Source organism: Chionomys nivalis, chromosome 14 (assembly GCF_950005125.1).
Source record: "Chionomys nivalis chromosome 14, mChiNiv1.1, whole genome shotgun sequence".
Classification (NCBI taxonomy): domain Eukaryota; kingdom Metazoa; phylum Chordata; class Mammalia; order Rodentia; family Cricetidae; genus Chionomys; species Chionomys nivalis.
In genome coordinates, this window is record NC_080099.1 from 8417504 (window position 1) to 8433480 (window position 15977).

Genomic DNA, 15977 nt, shown 5'->3' on the forward strand with positions numbered 1-15977 from the left:
AAAAATAAGTTCTTTTTATAGTTGTACTTTTTCAATGACTGTGGTGTTAGTCTTAACTGTCAGCTTGACACATTCCAGAATCACCTGGGAGTCATAGTGAGGGACTGTCTACATTGTATTGACCCATGTGTGATATTGTCTTAAGTAAGTTCATTAAAGTAGAAAGTCCCAGCCTACTCTGGTGGACCCTTCCTGTTAGATGCCAGAGGTTCTCAACCTATGGATTGTGACCCCTTTGGCAAGTGCCATCTCCAAAAAAATTTACATTACGATTAATAAGAATAGTAAAATTGCATTTATGAAGTAGCAATGAAAATAATTTTATAGTTGGGGGTCACATTAACATGAGGAACTGTATTAAATTACTACAGCATTAGGGAGAAAGCCACTGCTCTAGGCAGAGGTGGGTGAGCTGTCTAAGAGTAGACGAATGGAGCTGAGCTCAAGCAAGAAAGCACAATGCATTCATTTCTCTTGACCGTGGATGAGATTGACCAGCGCTTTCATACTCTCTGCTGTGACTGCCCCACTGTGATGGCCTGAACTAGAATCGTGAGATGAAGTGGACATTTTTCCCTACATTGCTTTTTATCAGGGCATCTTACTACAGCCCAGAAATGGTACCAAGACAGTGACCAACGTCCAGTCACTTTTATCTGCTAAGAAGCATACAAGTTGTATCTCATATACTCAATAACAAAAATGCTTATTTCATCAGGGTAAATAGCTATAGACCAGGGTTTCAAATAGTAGCTCTGTGTGTTTTTGAAATATATATATCATACAGGACAGTTTATACACTTAAATTACCACTTTCTGGGCTGAACTTACAGTATTTTTGCTCTCACACTCCCGTGTGTAGAGTCATTTAGTGTCTCTTCTAGGATACCATCCCTGATAAAATATTTTAGAGCTTCTACGGCCAGGTCTTCTAACTCTGCCTTCCTTTCCTGGATTCCCATGAACTCTGAGATGACATGGTCATTTTCTCCCTGTGTGCCTGCCACTTCTGCTTCACCAAGCAGCTCTTCTTTGTTAGTCGAAATTAATTTCACAGTGGCAGTATGCACTCTTTGTTGCTTTTTCAGTCCCCCGGGGTGGGGGTTAAGTTGTCACAAAAGTGACTCCAGAATTTGTCAGATTTTTCTATTAGGATTCTCTTCCACCAATCATCTGGATACATGTGCCATCTTTGCCACACACACCTAAGTTTCTATACACGATCCATCTTTGTCCTTCACTGTGCATACATCATGAAGAGCTGGTGACACACTGTGTGGGTGGCCCAGGGTTTTTCTAGCACTGAGCTGATTTGTATACTCTTCTTTCCCGCTGTCCACCTTCCTCTAAGGTGAAGCTCAACGCATTCGTGTTTGATTGCTCCTCATTATTTTTTTTTTAGATTCATTTCTTTTCTACTATTTTAAGCCCACAAGGAAGACAGATCTAGCCTAATTTATGTGCATTCAGAAGACCAAATTTTCTTCCTTTTCTGAAGAAGTTGCAATTAGAAACTACTAATTATTTTTCCCTACTTTGTTTTGGGCAGGTAGAGACTCTAAGTAACAGATCTTAAATTGGCTTGATTGGCGGCTGGAAAACAGAGGCCATGCTGCTTCATTCAGTCTTTAGAATGCTACAAGTGTTTTTTCAATTTCATACCCATTTTTACAGTGAAGTAATAAGACATTAAATAAGTAAGAAATATTTATTAGTAGAGCCAGGGAACTCTACAAGAATTATTCGGAGATTTGAATTCAAGGATATTTTGCCCCTAGGGTTTGGATAAAGAACTGACAAATTACCTGCCCATAATGAGGACCACTGGTAATTACTGGTAAACTGAGATACAATTTCTTGCATTTAAAGAAACCAAAATATATAGCATTGGTGGGTTTAATAGTTTCTGGAGTCCCCTTATGGGTCAGTTTTATGTTTAGGAAGGCAGAATGCTCACCTCCCATTTTCTCTTGTTAGAAGCATTCCTAAATCTTGTGAAGAAATGCCCATGCCCAGTGTATACCGCTTCTGGGTTAGTAAGACACTCTGTAGTGCGTTGACATCTTTCAACCCATGATTTGCACTTTGCACTTTATCTCCTATGACTGAGTTTGAACTAGTCATTTCCCTCTGTCTGATGGGTTTTAATCCTCCTTGATCTTTGCTTGATCTGTTTATCCACACCAATTTTGTTTTTTACTACTCTTACTTGCCATTTTCTATTATGTATTAGAAGCCTCCCTGTTCCTTAAGTGGACACTTTAAAAAAATAGCATAGTTCTAATTCCCTCACTTGAATAAAGGGAAATAAAGAGTAAATTAGGATGTTTTTCTCTAAACCTCCCAGATTCAAAGGTACACATAAGTTTTCTTGTCCCTTCTAAAAAGTCTGAAGCAAAAAAATAAACACTGGGAAAAAGTAGATGTTGACTATAAACCTAGTGATGACCCATGGCTAAGGGATGAGATTCTCAATGAGTCAGTCTTGATTTAATGGTCCAGATAGATAACACAGCCCAGATATCACCGACATTGATGGGCTTCCCTCAGGCCGCTCTCAGCCCTGTCTCTAATGATGTTCACATGGGAAGTAGAGGAAAATACTTTCTAGTCTGGGAGAAATATTTCAGCTACAGCTCCTGAGAACGCCAGAGATCTACTCGGTACAGATTCCACCAAAGAATTTTACCTTCTCAGCAGTCACTCTCTCAAGAGGCTTTCCAGAAATCCATCCGTTCAGCTCACCCCTGAATGCACTGTGAGCAAGTTGCTGGCTACCTCTCCCAAAAGGGCATTATTAATGGACTCTTTTCAAAAACAGAGATAGTGCCCTGGAAAATGCAGTATTGATCCACCCCTTCTTTCTCACTGTTTCAATCACTGCTCGTTTGAATGGCTTTCATTTTTAGCAACAACAAGAGAATCTTCGAAGAAAAGTGTTTTATAGGATCAGCCTGAAATAAAATCACCGCTCAATTTAAGCTCTGAAAAATACTATTGATATTTTAATAGAAGTTTGGAGAACCTATTGTGAGCTCAATAATAGCTACAAGGAGTTTATACACAGAAATCATACTTAGAGATCGTTTTATTTCTTGTGTGTTAACAGCAAATAAAGGCTTCAAGCTTTGCCCAGTGCTGTACTGAACACAAGAGTCTCCAGAGTGTGGAAATGTTCAGAGTTTTTCAGAGTGGGTAAATACCTCTTTAGGAGTCAAATGGTTTGTCTCTAATTGACCCTTGCAGAAAAGGCCTGGGGTGGTTTTCTGCTATGCTCTCTCTTTGCCCTGTTGGAATCAGGAAATCTCAGCTGTCTTACAGCCCAAAGACCCGGAGCCCATGGAGTCACATTACTTTCTGACTGACACCAATAATATGACTTAACAGAGATGGCACGGGCTCAAAACACTGTCAAATGTTTCCCCTTGATCAGCACCTGGAGTCTTTTTTTTTTCCACGTTGGCATATAGTACTGATCCTTTTCTCCGTATTCCTATAATTTTTTCTAAAAGGCCTATGGACCTTCTCAATTCAGAGTTTCATTGGTTTGCGCAAACACACTCAACGTGACAATAATGGCAGTGATGTTATTATACGAGTAGGCATTACTTACATGAAGAGATTCTACGCAGTACTCTGTGGTGCGTATGAATACTTTTAAAGACACCATGCATGCTTGGAAGATTCTACAGCATTATGACATTCAGAAATACAGACGGCACCAAATTCTTTGTTAAGAAGACATTCAAGTGCAAAACATGACATATCTCCTATGTCAGTTGTACTGATTACAACTCACATTTTAGGCTGTGAAAGAAATTTGCCCAGGATGGCCTTGGAAGGTAGAATGTAACTCCAGAAAGAAGGTGCTAGGGAAAAAATGGGGAGCTACTAGATGCATCTGGAGAATGTAAAGTTAGTTTTTTTTTTTTTTTTTTTTTTTTTTGGTTTTTCGAGACAGGGTTTCTCTGTGGCTTTGGAGCCTGTCCTGGAACTAGCTCTTGTAGACCAGGCTGGTCTCGAACTCACAGAGATCCGCCTGCCTCTGCCTCCCGAGTGCTGGGATTAAAGGCATGTGACACCATTGCCCGGCTCAAAAGTTAGTTTTTAAAATATGTGAGAGAAGAAAAGATAGGGTGAGAAAGATCGATGTTTCTGAGTTTGGAGAACCAAAGCTCTGATTGATTTTATTATGCTACACAGATAAGAGAACCTTGATCAGAATGGGTCATGGGTGACTGATGCCATGAGCATCTCTACACAAGGGGGGATTGGAGACTATGAAGGTGAGTGTTAAATGATGAGATTAAGATTTGTAGGCTGGTTTTCTTTGCTTTATATTTAAAAACCACTTATGAGTGAATATATATGATAATTGTCTTTCTGGGTCTGGGTTAGCTCACTCAAAATGATGTTTTATAGATCCATCTATTTGCCTGCAAATTTCAAGATGACCTGGTTTAAAGAGTCAGTGCCAGGATAGCCAAAGAAACACAGAGAATCTAGTCTCAAAAAACCCCAAAATTAAAAATAAAAATAAAAGAAATAGTTTAAAATAAAGCCACATAAAGGTGAAAAACACACAGAGAATCTGTATACTGTATGTTATTATGTTCTCTTTGAATTGTTTGAATGCTGAGGAAGGAGCAACAGCTGCTAAAACACATTTGATTATCAATGTTGCTGGATTAATCCAACATACATATTTTGAAAATGTTTTGACTTGAAATTTATGCCGAAAGATATATTACTTTGGAGAAAAGGCTTTGCTTTTGTTTCCACAAAAAAAAAAAAAATGAGAGGCTGTGGATTCATTCTGAGCTAAGAAAAATCAGGTTTGATCCAGGAAGACTCTCTGAGATATCTCTGATAGAAGTGGATGGTCCAGACGATTCAACATTTCAAACCTCTGCAGGAGTTTCCTCTGAGTTCTACATCCAGAACAGTTTTATGACTGCTGGCTGAGATAATCAAGCCTCACAGAATTTTTTAGTCAGGACTTTACTGTAATTCTACATTTTCATTAGGTCTCTGTAAGACTATCAGTGCTCCCAATCAGCAGGAAGTGCCTGGAAAACTACACCCACATTCCCCAAAAATGGATTATAGATTTTTTTTTGTTTGTTTGTTTAGAGTGTTGGTTACAAGTTGTATGGATAATGGTCAGGAAGAAAGCTAAACAAGCGAGATTTGATTCAGAGTTCTTGTTTTGAAAACAAGGGGTAGGGAAGTGCTGTGGGACGATGGTTTTACCCTGTAAAGATTTGTTTCTTGTACTTGTTCAATAAAATGCTGATTGGCCAGTACCAGGAAGGACGTATAGATGGGGTGAGCAGGCAGGAAGTAGAGGTGGGGCAATGAGAACAGGAGAATTCTGGGAAGAGGAAAGAGTCAGTCTACAGTCATCACCCAGACACAGAGGAAGCCAGATGAGAATGCCTCGCTGATGAAGGTTCCAAGCCACATGGCTAACACAGACAAGAGTTATGGGCTGATATAAGTTGTAAGAGTTATAAGAAGCCTGAGCTAATAGGCAATCAGTTTATAATTAATGTAAGCCTCTGGGTGTTTCTTTGGGGTTGAACTGCAGTGGGGCCAGGTGAGACAGAAACCTCAGTCAACAAATGACAGGATGAGGAGGAATAATTAACAATGAAGATTTTTGGAAAAGCTATATGGAAACCTGTTGTTTTATCATCTCCATATACACATACATTAATACAAACATGCACATATACAGGTTTAACTGGAACTGCCCTCTACAGAAGATAGGGCTCTTCCTGGAAACAATGGGTTGAAAAGTAAATAGCCCAATGTCAGGTATCAGATGTTACTTCCAACTGAACTGTTGGTCTGTTGGGTCCCAGAGAAGCAGTACAAGTTATTGCCATTACTCTCGATTATCCACTGGAACTTGATGGTAAGACCCTAGTGCTGAAGACACCACACACTTTTGTAGCAGCACATGGAGAAATAAAGATGGTACTGACTAGGAAGCTTCTCTGTTGGTAGTTTTCATAGTATGGGTAGATGTTAGAGGTTGTTGCGGCGGGGAGGATGTCATCAATAATATTAGTAAAGGATGAACTCTGTGAACTAAAATACTGACCAGTGTGGCATGATTGTCCCATATGTGCAATAGCAGCATGAATGCTACTAGGTAACCAAGCACTTTCTGATTGGAATTAAGGCCCGGTTCACAAGTGGAAAGATCTACTTGATACTGTAAACCTGTTCAAAGACAGATTTTTGGGAAGCTCACAGTCACACAGTGAACCTGTGTATATTATTTTCTTAGGATGACATACTATTGTGCTTCCTTCCAAATGTATGTCTATATTCAGGGATTAGTGAATTTCTCAGACCTAGTCAGAAAACTTCCCTTCCAAAGCAGATGGCAATCAATGTGAAAACCCACAACTGATCAAAGGGTAGACAATATGTGTCAGTTCAGTGTTCAATCACGAAATGAGATCTCTATATTACCCTTCCTGGCTTCCCCACACAAGATTCAGGGAATATTAGCCGGGCGGTGGTGGCGCACGCCTTTAATCCCAGCACTTGGGAGGCAGAGGCAGGCGGATCTCTGTGAGTTCGAGACCAGCCTGGTCTACAGAGCTAGTTCCAGGACAGGCTCCAAAACCACAGAGAAACCCTGTCTCGAAGAAAACCAAAAAAAAAAAAAAAAAAAAAAAAAAAAAGATTCAGGGAATATTGCAGAAGCGGAGAATGAAAGATTGAAAGAGCCACAGGCCAAGGAATACTGGAGTGAATCATCATCTTCTGGACTCGGCAGAATAGCTACACTCATGAGCTCAGAACAAATAAGATTACCTGCAGAAGACTCGCACAATATCAATAAATTCAACACTCTAGCATAGAGGGGAAAGAAGTTTGTGAGTCTCTACTCTTAACTGGTATATTATTGACTATTGATGACTTCTGAAAGGGGGAGTACAGTTTCCTTGACAGTGTGGTGGCAGCAGATTAAACAGGCTCCAGTGGATGGCCACGGACTGCTCAAATTAGACTTGTTGGGTTATTTAAAAATGGAAAATAATAATAACTGGAATTGGTGTGTGGGAAGGTGGAAAGTGCACCTGGGGAGAGTTGTGGGAAGGAGCACGGTTAGTTTTGATCAAAATACATTGTAAGAAATTCTCAAAAAATAGATTTTTAGAAACTGTATCACATAGAGCTTTTCTTACTGGAAATACTAGAAAATCTTTTTCATTACCACTATGTCCTGAAATATTGTTAATGGTAACTCATGTTGTTATATGTGAATATAAAAGTGAGATGAAGGTTATATACATACTTTGAAAAGCGCTTGAGGGGAACAGAATCAAATTATGGCTAATATTGTTATTTGGCTACTAATACATATTGTCTTTGTACTCTCATGAAAGTTAAATGTTTGCTAAGGCTTTCCTTCCTCTCCAAATATAAAGGGAAATGATGTGGGAATGAGCCCCTAGGAATGATCTGAATGTTGTTGCATGAGTTGCTGAGTATTTTATGATCTGTGCTAGGGTCCAAGATAAAATGTTAGAACGATTTATTTTAGTTTGCACGGCTATTGAAACACCCATTGGGGTCCCCCAGAAACAGCTCTTAAAGTTGGATGCTCATAGATGGAATTAGATTTGTTTCAGGATATAAAATTTCATTGGAAAAATAGTTTTGTTAATGGAAATCACAGATGAGTTAGGAAATTTTTGTGTTTCACTAAAGTGCTAAAGGAAAGAGGTGAGAACTGCTTTAAAATAGAAAGAGATGTGGGTCCTTTTAGCAATGCATAACCATTTGCTTAAATTTAATTATATACCAGTTGTTAAGAGCAGTCAAATTCTCTCTTCTCATACAAAATTCTACAACAGCATTTTGGTATGTCTAATGAGAATTCAGAATTCTTTCAAATAAATGAAAATGCATTGGTCAAGGTGTCATTTCAGTAAAATAAATATTCACATCTATTTATATCCCAGAAAAGATGTTTTCAAAAGCATCACTAATAGGAAACAAGCCTTAAGCATTAAGGAGGTTAAATTAGCAGAGCTCCAGGCCATCATCGCTTACCATTCTGAATATGACAATCAATTAGAAATTCCTCGAAAAGTAACTTCTGCAAGAAATGTCAGCCTTGAACTCTAATAGCACACTTCTAAAACGTATCGGTATTAAGTAGGTATGGCTTGTAAATACTGAAGTCCAAGGAAATGAGTCCTCTCTTCTTCATTTCATCCATTCCCAGCCCAAGCTTCTTCAAGTTGGATAAAGATGCAGATGTGAGGAGCGGCACTCATGCAACAATGTTTCCTAGCGTGTCTGAGTACTGGCCTTCAGGGTTAGGTTCAAATGCCTCCAGCTGTATGCTTCTCACTTGCCTGACAACATATATTGCTCCTTGGTTAGAAAGATTAATTATTGGAAATGTTTCTTTCAAATTGGGGCAAAATCCCCCTCCCTGCAGGATCCACCAACTGATCTTTTTCTTGTCTTCTAGCGCAATTCATGATCAAATGTCTCTTTGTTTATTCCATCCACTTCAAATAGCATCCCTGAGTTGGGGCAAGCTGGCCCCTTTTCTGTAGAAGAGAGATGGTTGGTGCTTCAATCTGAAGATGGGGTCAGTTTTTCAGGTTCAGTTACCGCTTCTGAATAACAAATCAATGACTCTGTTGAGCCTTAGGCTCCAAATTATTGTGAGAGAGATAAGGGTGACTGAGTTCAGCATTTTCCTTCGTTGTGTGGATTATGTTGAAAACATGTTTGCGAATTCATTTTTCCTACTCTAACATGCACACCAATTACACAGCAACCCCTTTTGAGCATTCCCCCCAGGAACGCAACACCCATTGTTGTCATATTTATAGGATTTTCTTTAGTGATTAGTCATTTTTTTTTTCAGTTGCCACTACACTGCTTAATGCAGCTGATTGGCTGAGTTTTACAAGTTCAGTGTAAACTGAAGGAGTTTCTCACTTTATGGATACTGTGTGTGTACTCATCTAAACCTACAGGTTTTCCTGTCACCGAACACATCACACTTTTTCTTGTTCATAATTTGCATTATATTAACAGTTATTTTAAAATCGGTAAGTTCATGCCAACAAGATCAAATTAAGACTAAAATAGAAATACAAGGAGTCAAGGGAGATCTGATTATTTTCTTTAATTTCCTTGAACTGACATTTGTTATAAGCCACATGAAAACCTTAAATATAGTAATATCTACTTCAACTATACATTATTTGGTATACATTAGAAGTCCAATGACAAAAATTTAGTTTTAGCAAATGGTTCAGGACAGCAACTTAATCAGCAGTATTTATGAGGCGTTTAAGATATATGTGGCTTTGTTCATCATTTCTAGGGAAACATGATTATTAAATCTGATAACATTTGCATATGTAAACTATTATAATTAGATGAAAGCGTTCTCCTTCTAATTCTAAAGGGCATTTGCCAGATGTATTAAGGAAGATTAAATTGTCATGTGCAGGTTACTGTATAAGATATATGCAAATTAAAACGCTCAGGGTTTTATTTTGAATGTATCAAGGAGCTGACTGCTGATGCCGAGTGTGGATCACACTAATTCGACACAGTAATTGAAAAAAATTGTTAATAGCATAAAGAAAAAGCTAAATGAGAAAGCTAACAGCAAGCCCAAGAAATCTGAAGAACTGAGGTCTTGGAAGTAGCACGTGAGAATTGTGGGACTCAGTATGTGTTTATTACCAATGTGTAATTCCAGTACTGAAAGGCTAAAATGGAATGATCTTGAGTTCAAGACCAGTCTGGAGTACCCAAGTACCCTATAGGACACTGCCTTAAAGATGAAGAACAGAAACACAAATAAACCACAAGAACTCAGGGGTACCTGTAGTACTAGGTGGTACACACTACAAATGCAATAGGATGTGGATGAACATCAGGCACAGAAGTAGAAATGAGGTAGGTTTTCAGTCCTAGAATTCATCCTGAGTAGTATAAAAGAAAAAGAAAAGGAAAGCAGAAAGAATCAGTCACATCCCATACTAGAGAGTTTCTGCTGCCAAAAAACAAAACAAATACTTCCAGGAACAGCACTAGAAATTGAACTAAATGAGAAATAATTGCGGAACCTTAGTGAAATCAGACCTCTGCTGGAGGGGCAGGAATTACAGACTCCGTGTGGGCCAGCTCCAGTTAGACTCAGCTGCGTGAGATCAAAGAGCCCAGGAAAACAGCTTGAAGATGATAAAAGTTGATCCTTCAGAATTTTAAAGCTGTAATATAGAAAATTATAAATAATATGGGCAATCTGCAGTTACCAGTTTGTTCCAACTTACCTGCATTAGAAGACTCTTGTCTCAAATGGCTACTAGAGTGCTAGCCACCATAGAAGCATCTCTATGAGAAAGCCAGAGGAGAGTGGTTCTGTATTCAAAGGCTCTTTCTCAAAACTACGTAAAACATGTCTGACTCCATTTCATTAGCTGCCATTACTTGGTAACACATTTTCATGGCAGACTAAGGAATATCTTCAAATAAATTCAAGGGGAATAAATACTAGAAGGCAGTTGATTTCTCTTACACATTATTACATAGGAATGTCAAAACATAACTGTAACATTTCTTGAGTGCTCATTATATAGAAAAATCCTGCATAAAATCTTTTAAAAGTTTATCATTTCACAATGATCCTGAATTGATATTCCCCCCACTTCATAAATCAGTAACTCAAGGCAAAGAACTTTAACTGCACTTCAAAGTCATTGACTTGGAAAAGAGAAGTGACTAAAATTTGAGTCTTCCATGTTTCAGAGACTCCAAGTTGATCTCTACACATCTGTATCCTTGATCAACTGGAAGTAAAAGACATTCTCAAAAAGCCACCTTTCATAATTAAGGCAATATTTTTTTCTTTAAAAAGAAGTTTATAAATATGCTCCCACTAACCTTAGGGGTAATTTAACATTAGAATCATTTCAGAATCTGTAAGTAGACAGGTATACATGAAAACAAATAATAAAGGACAGATGTATATTCTACTCTGGAGGGAAACATTAATGATGGGGAAGGAATACAAAAATAAGAAAGAAGGGAGGGAAAAACTGAAAAACATTAAAAGAAAAGAAGTCATTAAAATATTCGAAGAGATTCAATGGATCAATAAGGTGAGAGAATGTGGGTGAGGAAAAGGACACTAAGTGGAAGGAGAATGAACCTGTGCACAGCTGTGCATGCACCTTCTGCTCATGCTCTGTCGTTGTTTGATGGTGGGAGATAATATTCCATCTCAAGCAACGAGTGAGTTTGCACAGATACCAGAAAGTTTTAAAATAGAACTGGATATTATGACTCATTTCAAGAGAGAAATTCCAAACATTTTGTTTTTTAAGGAAATGCACATTCAACTCCTCAGTCTTATGACCAATCTCTCTACAGAGGCTGACTCGACAGTTAAATACAGAGTTGAGGGGGCAAGAAAGACAGAAATGGAGTAATTCTATGTTTACCTCATGAAAAATCTATAATAATCACTTTAGTCTACGAGGTTACAGGTCCAATTTTGTTTGATGATTTAATTTGCATCAACACACATAAAGTGGTAATGCGTAGGCTTTGATGGTAATAGCTGTGTGCAGAATAAACCCTTAGATAGTTATCCATACTTCTGATACCTAGACCTTAGACACAATAGCTGTAATACTTTAGCCCATGAGATTGATAATAGCCAACCATAATGTACAGAAATATCAGGAATGAGGGCTATATAGCTTCCTGATAATGTTTTGTTATATGTTATTTTAAGTTTTCACTGTATAGGTCTTTAATTTCCTTGATTAGGTTTAGTCTTAGTTACTTATATATTTTTTAAACAGTTGTTAATGTGGTTTTGAAATTTTCTTTCTCGGTATGTTACTTATATGTAGTGTTTTATATTTATTATCAATTTGGAAGATTGCCTACAAGGCAAATATCTGGGCATGCATGTGATGAATTTTCTGGATTAAGTTATGATGAGAGAAAATGAAGATGATACTTGAATATAGAAGGATCCCTGCCCCCATGATCATGATTTAGAAGAATTATTAGTTGTGAAAATGGCTATAATACTCAACACAACATACCAATTCAATGGAACACCTATCAAAATTCCAATACCACTCTTCACAAAAATTGGAAAATCCATTTTAAAATTTATAGGAAAGCACAAAAAATTCTGGAATGTTAAAGCAATGCTAAGACAAAAAAAAGCCAGTGTTAGAGGAACCACCTTGCCATACTTCAGTTATTCTACAGAGCCTTTGCAAGGGAAGCAGCATGGTGCCAGCACAGACAGACACACAGATCAAAGCAGCCATCCAGAGTACTCAGAAGCAATCCTTTACAGCCATAGCCATTGATTTTTGACAAAGATGCCAAAAACTGTACAGTGGAGAAGGCAGCCTCTTCAACAGATAGCCACACAAAAATGGGATATCCTCACCAAGAAGAATAGAATTAGACCCTGCCTCTCTTCCTACAAAAAAATCAATTCCAAAAGGATCAAAGATCTTAATGCAACACCTGAAGCTCTAAAACTGATTGAGGGGAAAGTGGGGAAAACATTAAAGCTATTGACATAGATAAGTATTATTTGGGACCCCACCACTCAGATTATATCACCAAGAGCTGACAAAGGAGACTTTATGAAATCAAATGAGTCAAGGAAAAAAATAACAATAAAAAAATAACTCAAGGAAAAAAATAACAGCTGAGCAAAGGGACGGCCTACAGAATTGGAGAAAATATCTGATATTTATTTATCTGACAGAAGATTAATACCTAGAATATAAAAGAGGCCCCAAAACATAAATAATAGGAGATCAAACAGACAAATCAATAAATGGATAATTAAATTGGCAGAGAGCTCTCAAAAGCACAAATGGTCAGTAAATATTTTAAAAGATTCAAAATCACCTTCCACAAGACAAATTAAAACAAAAACTATACTGCGTGGAATCAATGTTGGTAGCAATAGCCTATAATGTCTTGGTACTATCTTGGGTAGAATCCAAAATTTAAAAAAAAGCATTTTGAATAAAAAACCCTGAGCAAAACTCGAACAGTGGCTTCTCACTCATACGATGGGTTGGGCTTTCACTGAATTATGTTCATTACAGATTTATTTTTAGGTAGATATTTTATAACATTATTCCTTGTGACTTTTCTCAGAAGTCCTAACTGTTATTTTAGCCTCTCTCTAACTTCGGGGGCATTTTTTGCCTTTGTTATCCCTAATTAGAGTACTCCATTACCACATTATAGGTTATTGCTATGGCTCTTGATCCCAGTCTGAACCTAGAAGATGAGTCACTGTTGCTGCAGACACTGTGTATTTCAGACACAGGGTCCACAGGACCTGAGATGGGTCTGACCTGAAAGACTCCTCCATGAAGACCAACTTTCATGGCGCTAGAAGACCTCATGCAAGTTTTCAAAGGAGGGAAACAACCAGTAGTTTTAGCTAACTACGATGCTTATGAACTACAAAAATGTCTGGCAAGATACAGCAACTCTAAGGGCACAATAGTGGTGTGCATACTCGGTGGTAACCAATTGCTCCATATTTAGACGTAAGGAACGCTCATCAGGAAGGAAGTCATTCCTGGTACTGAAAACCTAGCCAACTACCTACAGTTAGTGAAATCATGGATCCTGGAGGAGGAGAGTCAACCACACTCGTTTTATTGGTAACAACTGAGAGATTATTGCAATAAATATTGAAAGAGGCAGAGGATCAGGGGCTTTGCTGTGAGATTGTGTCTCATGGAAATGTCTGAGATTTATCCATAAAGTTTCACCAACATGACTGCCTAAAGATAAAGTGAACAAGCATAATACCAATATACACGTTAACTTGGAAGGGAAAAATCTCACAAGATCCTGATTATTGACAAAGAACTAAAGACATTTAAAGAAAGCTAAGAAAGGTGGCAAGAGTCTTCCACGGGGAAAAGCACACCAATTGGTTATCTTATACAAAATTATCAGCCCTGAAAGAATACACATGAAGAACATTACACAGACTGGGCAGTTTAGGCAGGTTTTTATTTGTGTGTGTGTGTATATCTATATCTATATATGTATGTATGTATACACACACACACACACACACATGCACATGCGCCCCCCCCACACACACATTAGGAGAGAGAAAGAGACCATGACTTTGGAAGAAAGTGTGGGTTACATGGGAGAGTTTGAAGGGGGAAAAAAAAGCAAATTAGGAAATGATGTCATATCATTATAATCTCACACTGTGATTGCCTCTCACTCCAGTCAGAATAGAAGACATCAAGGAAACAAATAATAGCAAATGTTGGTGAGGATGTGGGCAGAAGATAACATTATTAACATTCTGATGGTGAGAATTAGAGCAGCCCTGCTGCTGTGGAAATCAGGGTGGAGATTTCTCCCAAGACTAAATATAGCCCTAATGTGTGGCCAAACTCAACAGTTTCTAGTACTTTCTCCAGAGATGCCAGAACAACATACGGCAGAGAAAATCTCATACCAATGTTCATAGCAGGACTCTTTTTTTTTTTCTTGTTTACGTGTGATCGAGTTTATTGTAGAGAAAGGCAACAGATATTGGGGTTGTGTAAGAACAGTCAGACACAGAACTAACATGGGCTTAGCAGCCCAGCCATGGATCTGCCCGCTTCTTCCTCATCAAGAAGTTAATCTTTCGAGCCATTTCCATGTTGTAGATCCTCCGGCATGTTTCATAGCTCTCCCGCTGGCGGCGGCGGCAGGGCTTCTCATAGAAACGCCGCCGCTTTATGACCTCAGTAAGCCCATCGGTGGCGAGAATTCTGTTCAGGGTCCTGAATGCACCTTCCACGTTCCCCTCCTGAACCATCACAGTCCTAGCAATGAACTTCAGGTGTTTAGCCATGGCCTTGCTTTCAAATCTTCATTCTTCAGGACCTACAGGCTGCAGCCGTAGCTCTCGGACTCCAGGACGCTCCGGAGCGGAAGCGCCATAGCAGGACTCTTTACCACGGCCAAATTATAGAAACATCCCGAGAATGTCCGAGAATAGAGGAATAAACAAAGTATGATTTATATACACAATGCCATATCTTTCAAACATAAAGAAGAATTAATTCATTGTCATTTATAGGGAACGTGTATAGGAAAGTAGAAGCAAAACTGGAGTGCAAAGGGAGATGATGCAGTAAGGAGAAACCTTTGGTATGGAGGGAGATGCTCAAGGTAGATTATATAATGGAGGGAGATGCTCAAGGTAGATTATATACTTGCATGAAAATGGTCGTAGGCCTGTATAATTGTTTTTTAAAAGAAGGATTATGTTCATAAGGCTTTGGACTAGGAAAAGTTTGTAAGGAAGTAGAAGTCACTGTCACTTAAAACATAAAGGGAGGGAAGTTTGGTTTTCCTTCTATGTCCCAAACCTACTTAAAAGGAGGAGAAACTTTACCATTTAGTATTCAACTCTTTTCTGCAAACTAAAATCTTTGTTCAATTTTATAGACCATTTCCATAAAATAAGTTTGTTCAACATATTTCACAGATAATTATACATGTATATGCATATATAATTTAATTTTTAAATTAAATTTAATTGGAAAAATTAAAATTTTCTTACCTTATAATAAGGGCTTTTTTCTTAAAAAAAAAAAACTGAAATGACAGAGTATAGTACAAACATGTAGAGATGGGCTGTTCCAGATTTAAGAACAATGTCTTACTTGAAATTGATTTTACTGTGTTTTCAGCAGCAAATAACGAGAACGGCGTCCTCTAAATCTCACGCACATTGCTGTCTGTCCTTGTGCTGCTCTTCCCTGGGAAGGGACACGCCAGGCGTGTGCGCACTGTCGTGTAGCGCGACCAGCCATAATTAGAGCAAGAGCCGGAATTAAGTATCTAAGCCCAGGTCATCCCAACTTGCCATCCAGGTACTGGATTCTTCA

The 15977-nt window shown here is 38.3% G+C and overlaps 1 protein-coding gene across 1 annotated transcript; it reads right to left on the bottom strand.

Annotated features, from left to right (window-relative positions):
* Window positions 1–14671: 14671 nt before the first annotated feature.
* On the bottom strand, window positions 14672–15014 carry LOC130887030 (28S ribosomal protein S21, mitochondrial-like). Its single transcript, XM_057789289.1, has one exon. It carries the CDS (start codon window positions 14933–14935, stop codon window positions 14672–14674), a length of 264 nt encoding a protein of 87 aa, XP_057645272.1. The 5' UTR covers window positions 14936–15014.
* Window positions 15015–15977: the final 963 nt, after the last annotated feature.

Excerpts from the sequence above, each read along its gene's own strand:
- LOC130887030 (XM_057789289.1), bottom strand. The coding sequence starts at position 14,935 with ATGGCTAAACACCTGAAGTTCATTGCTAGGACTGTGATGGTTCAGGAG.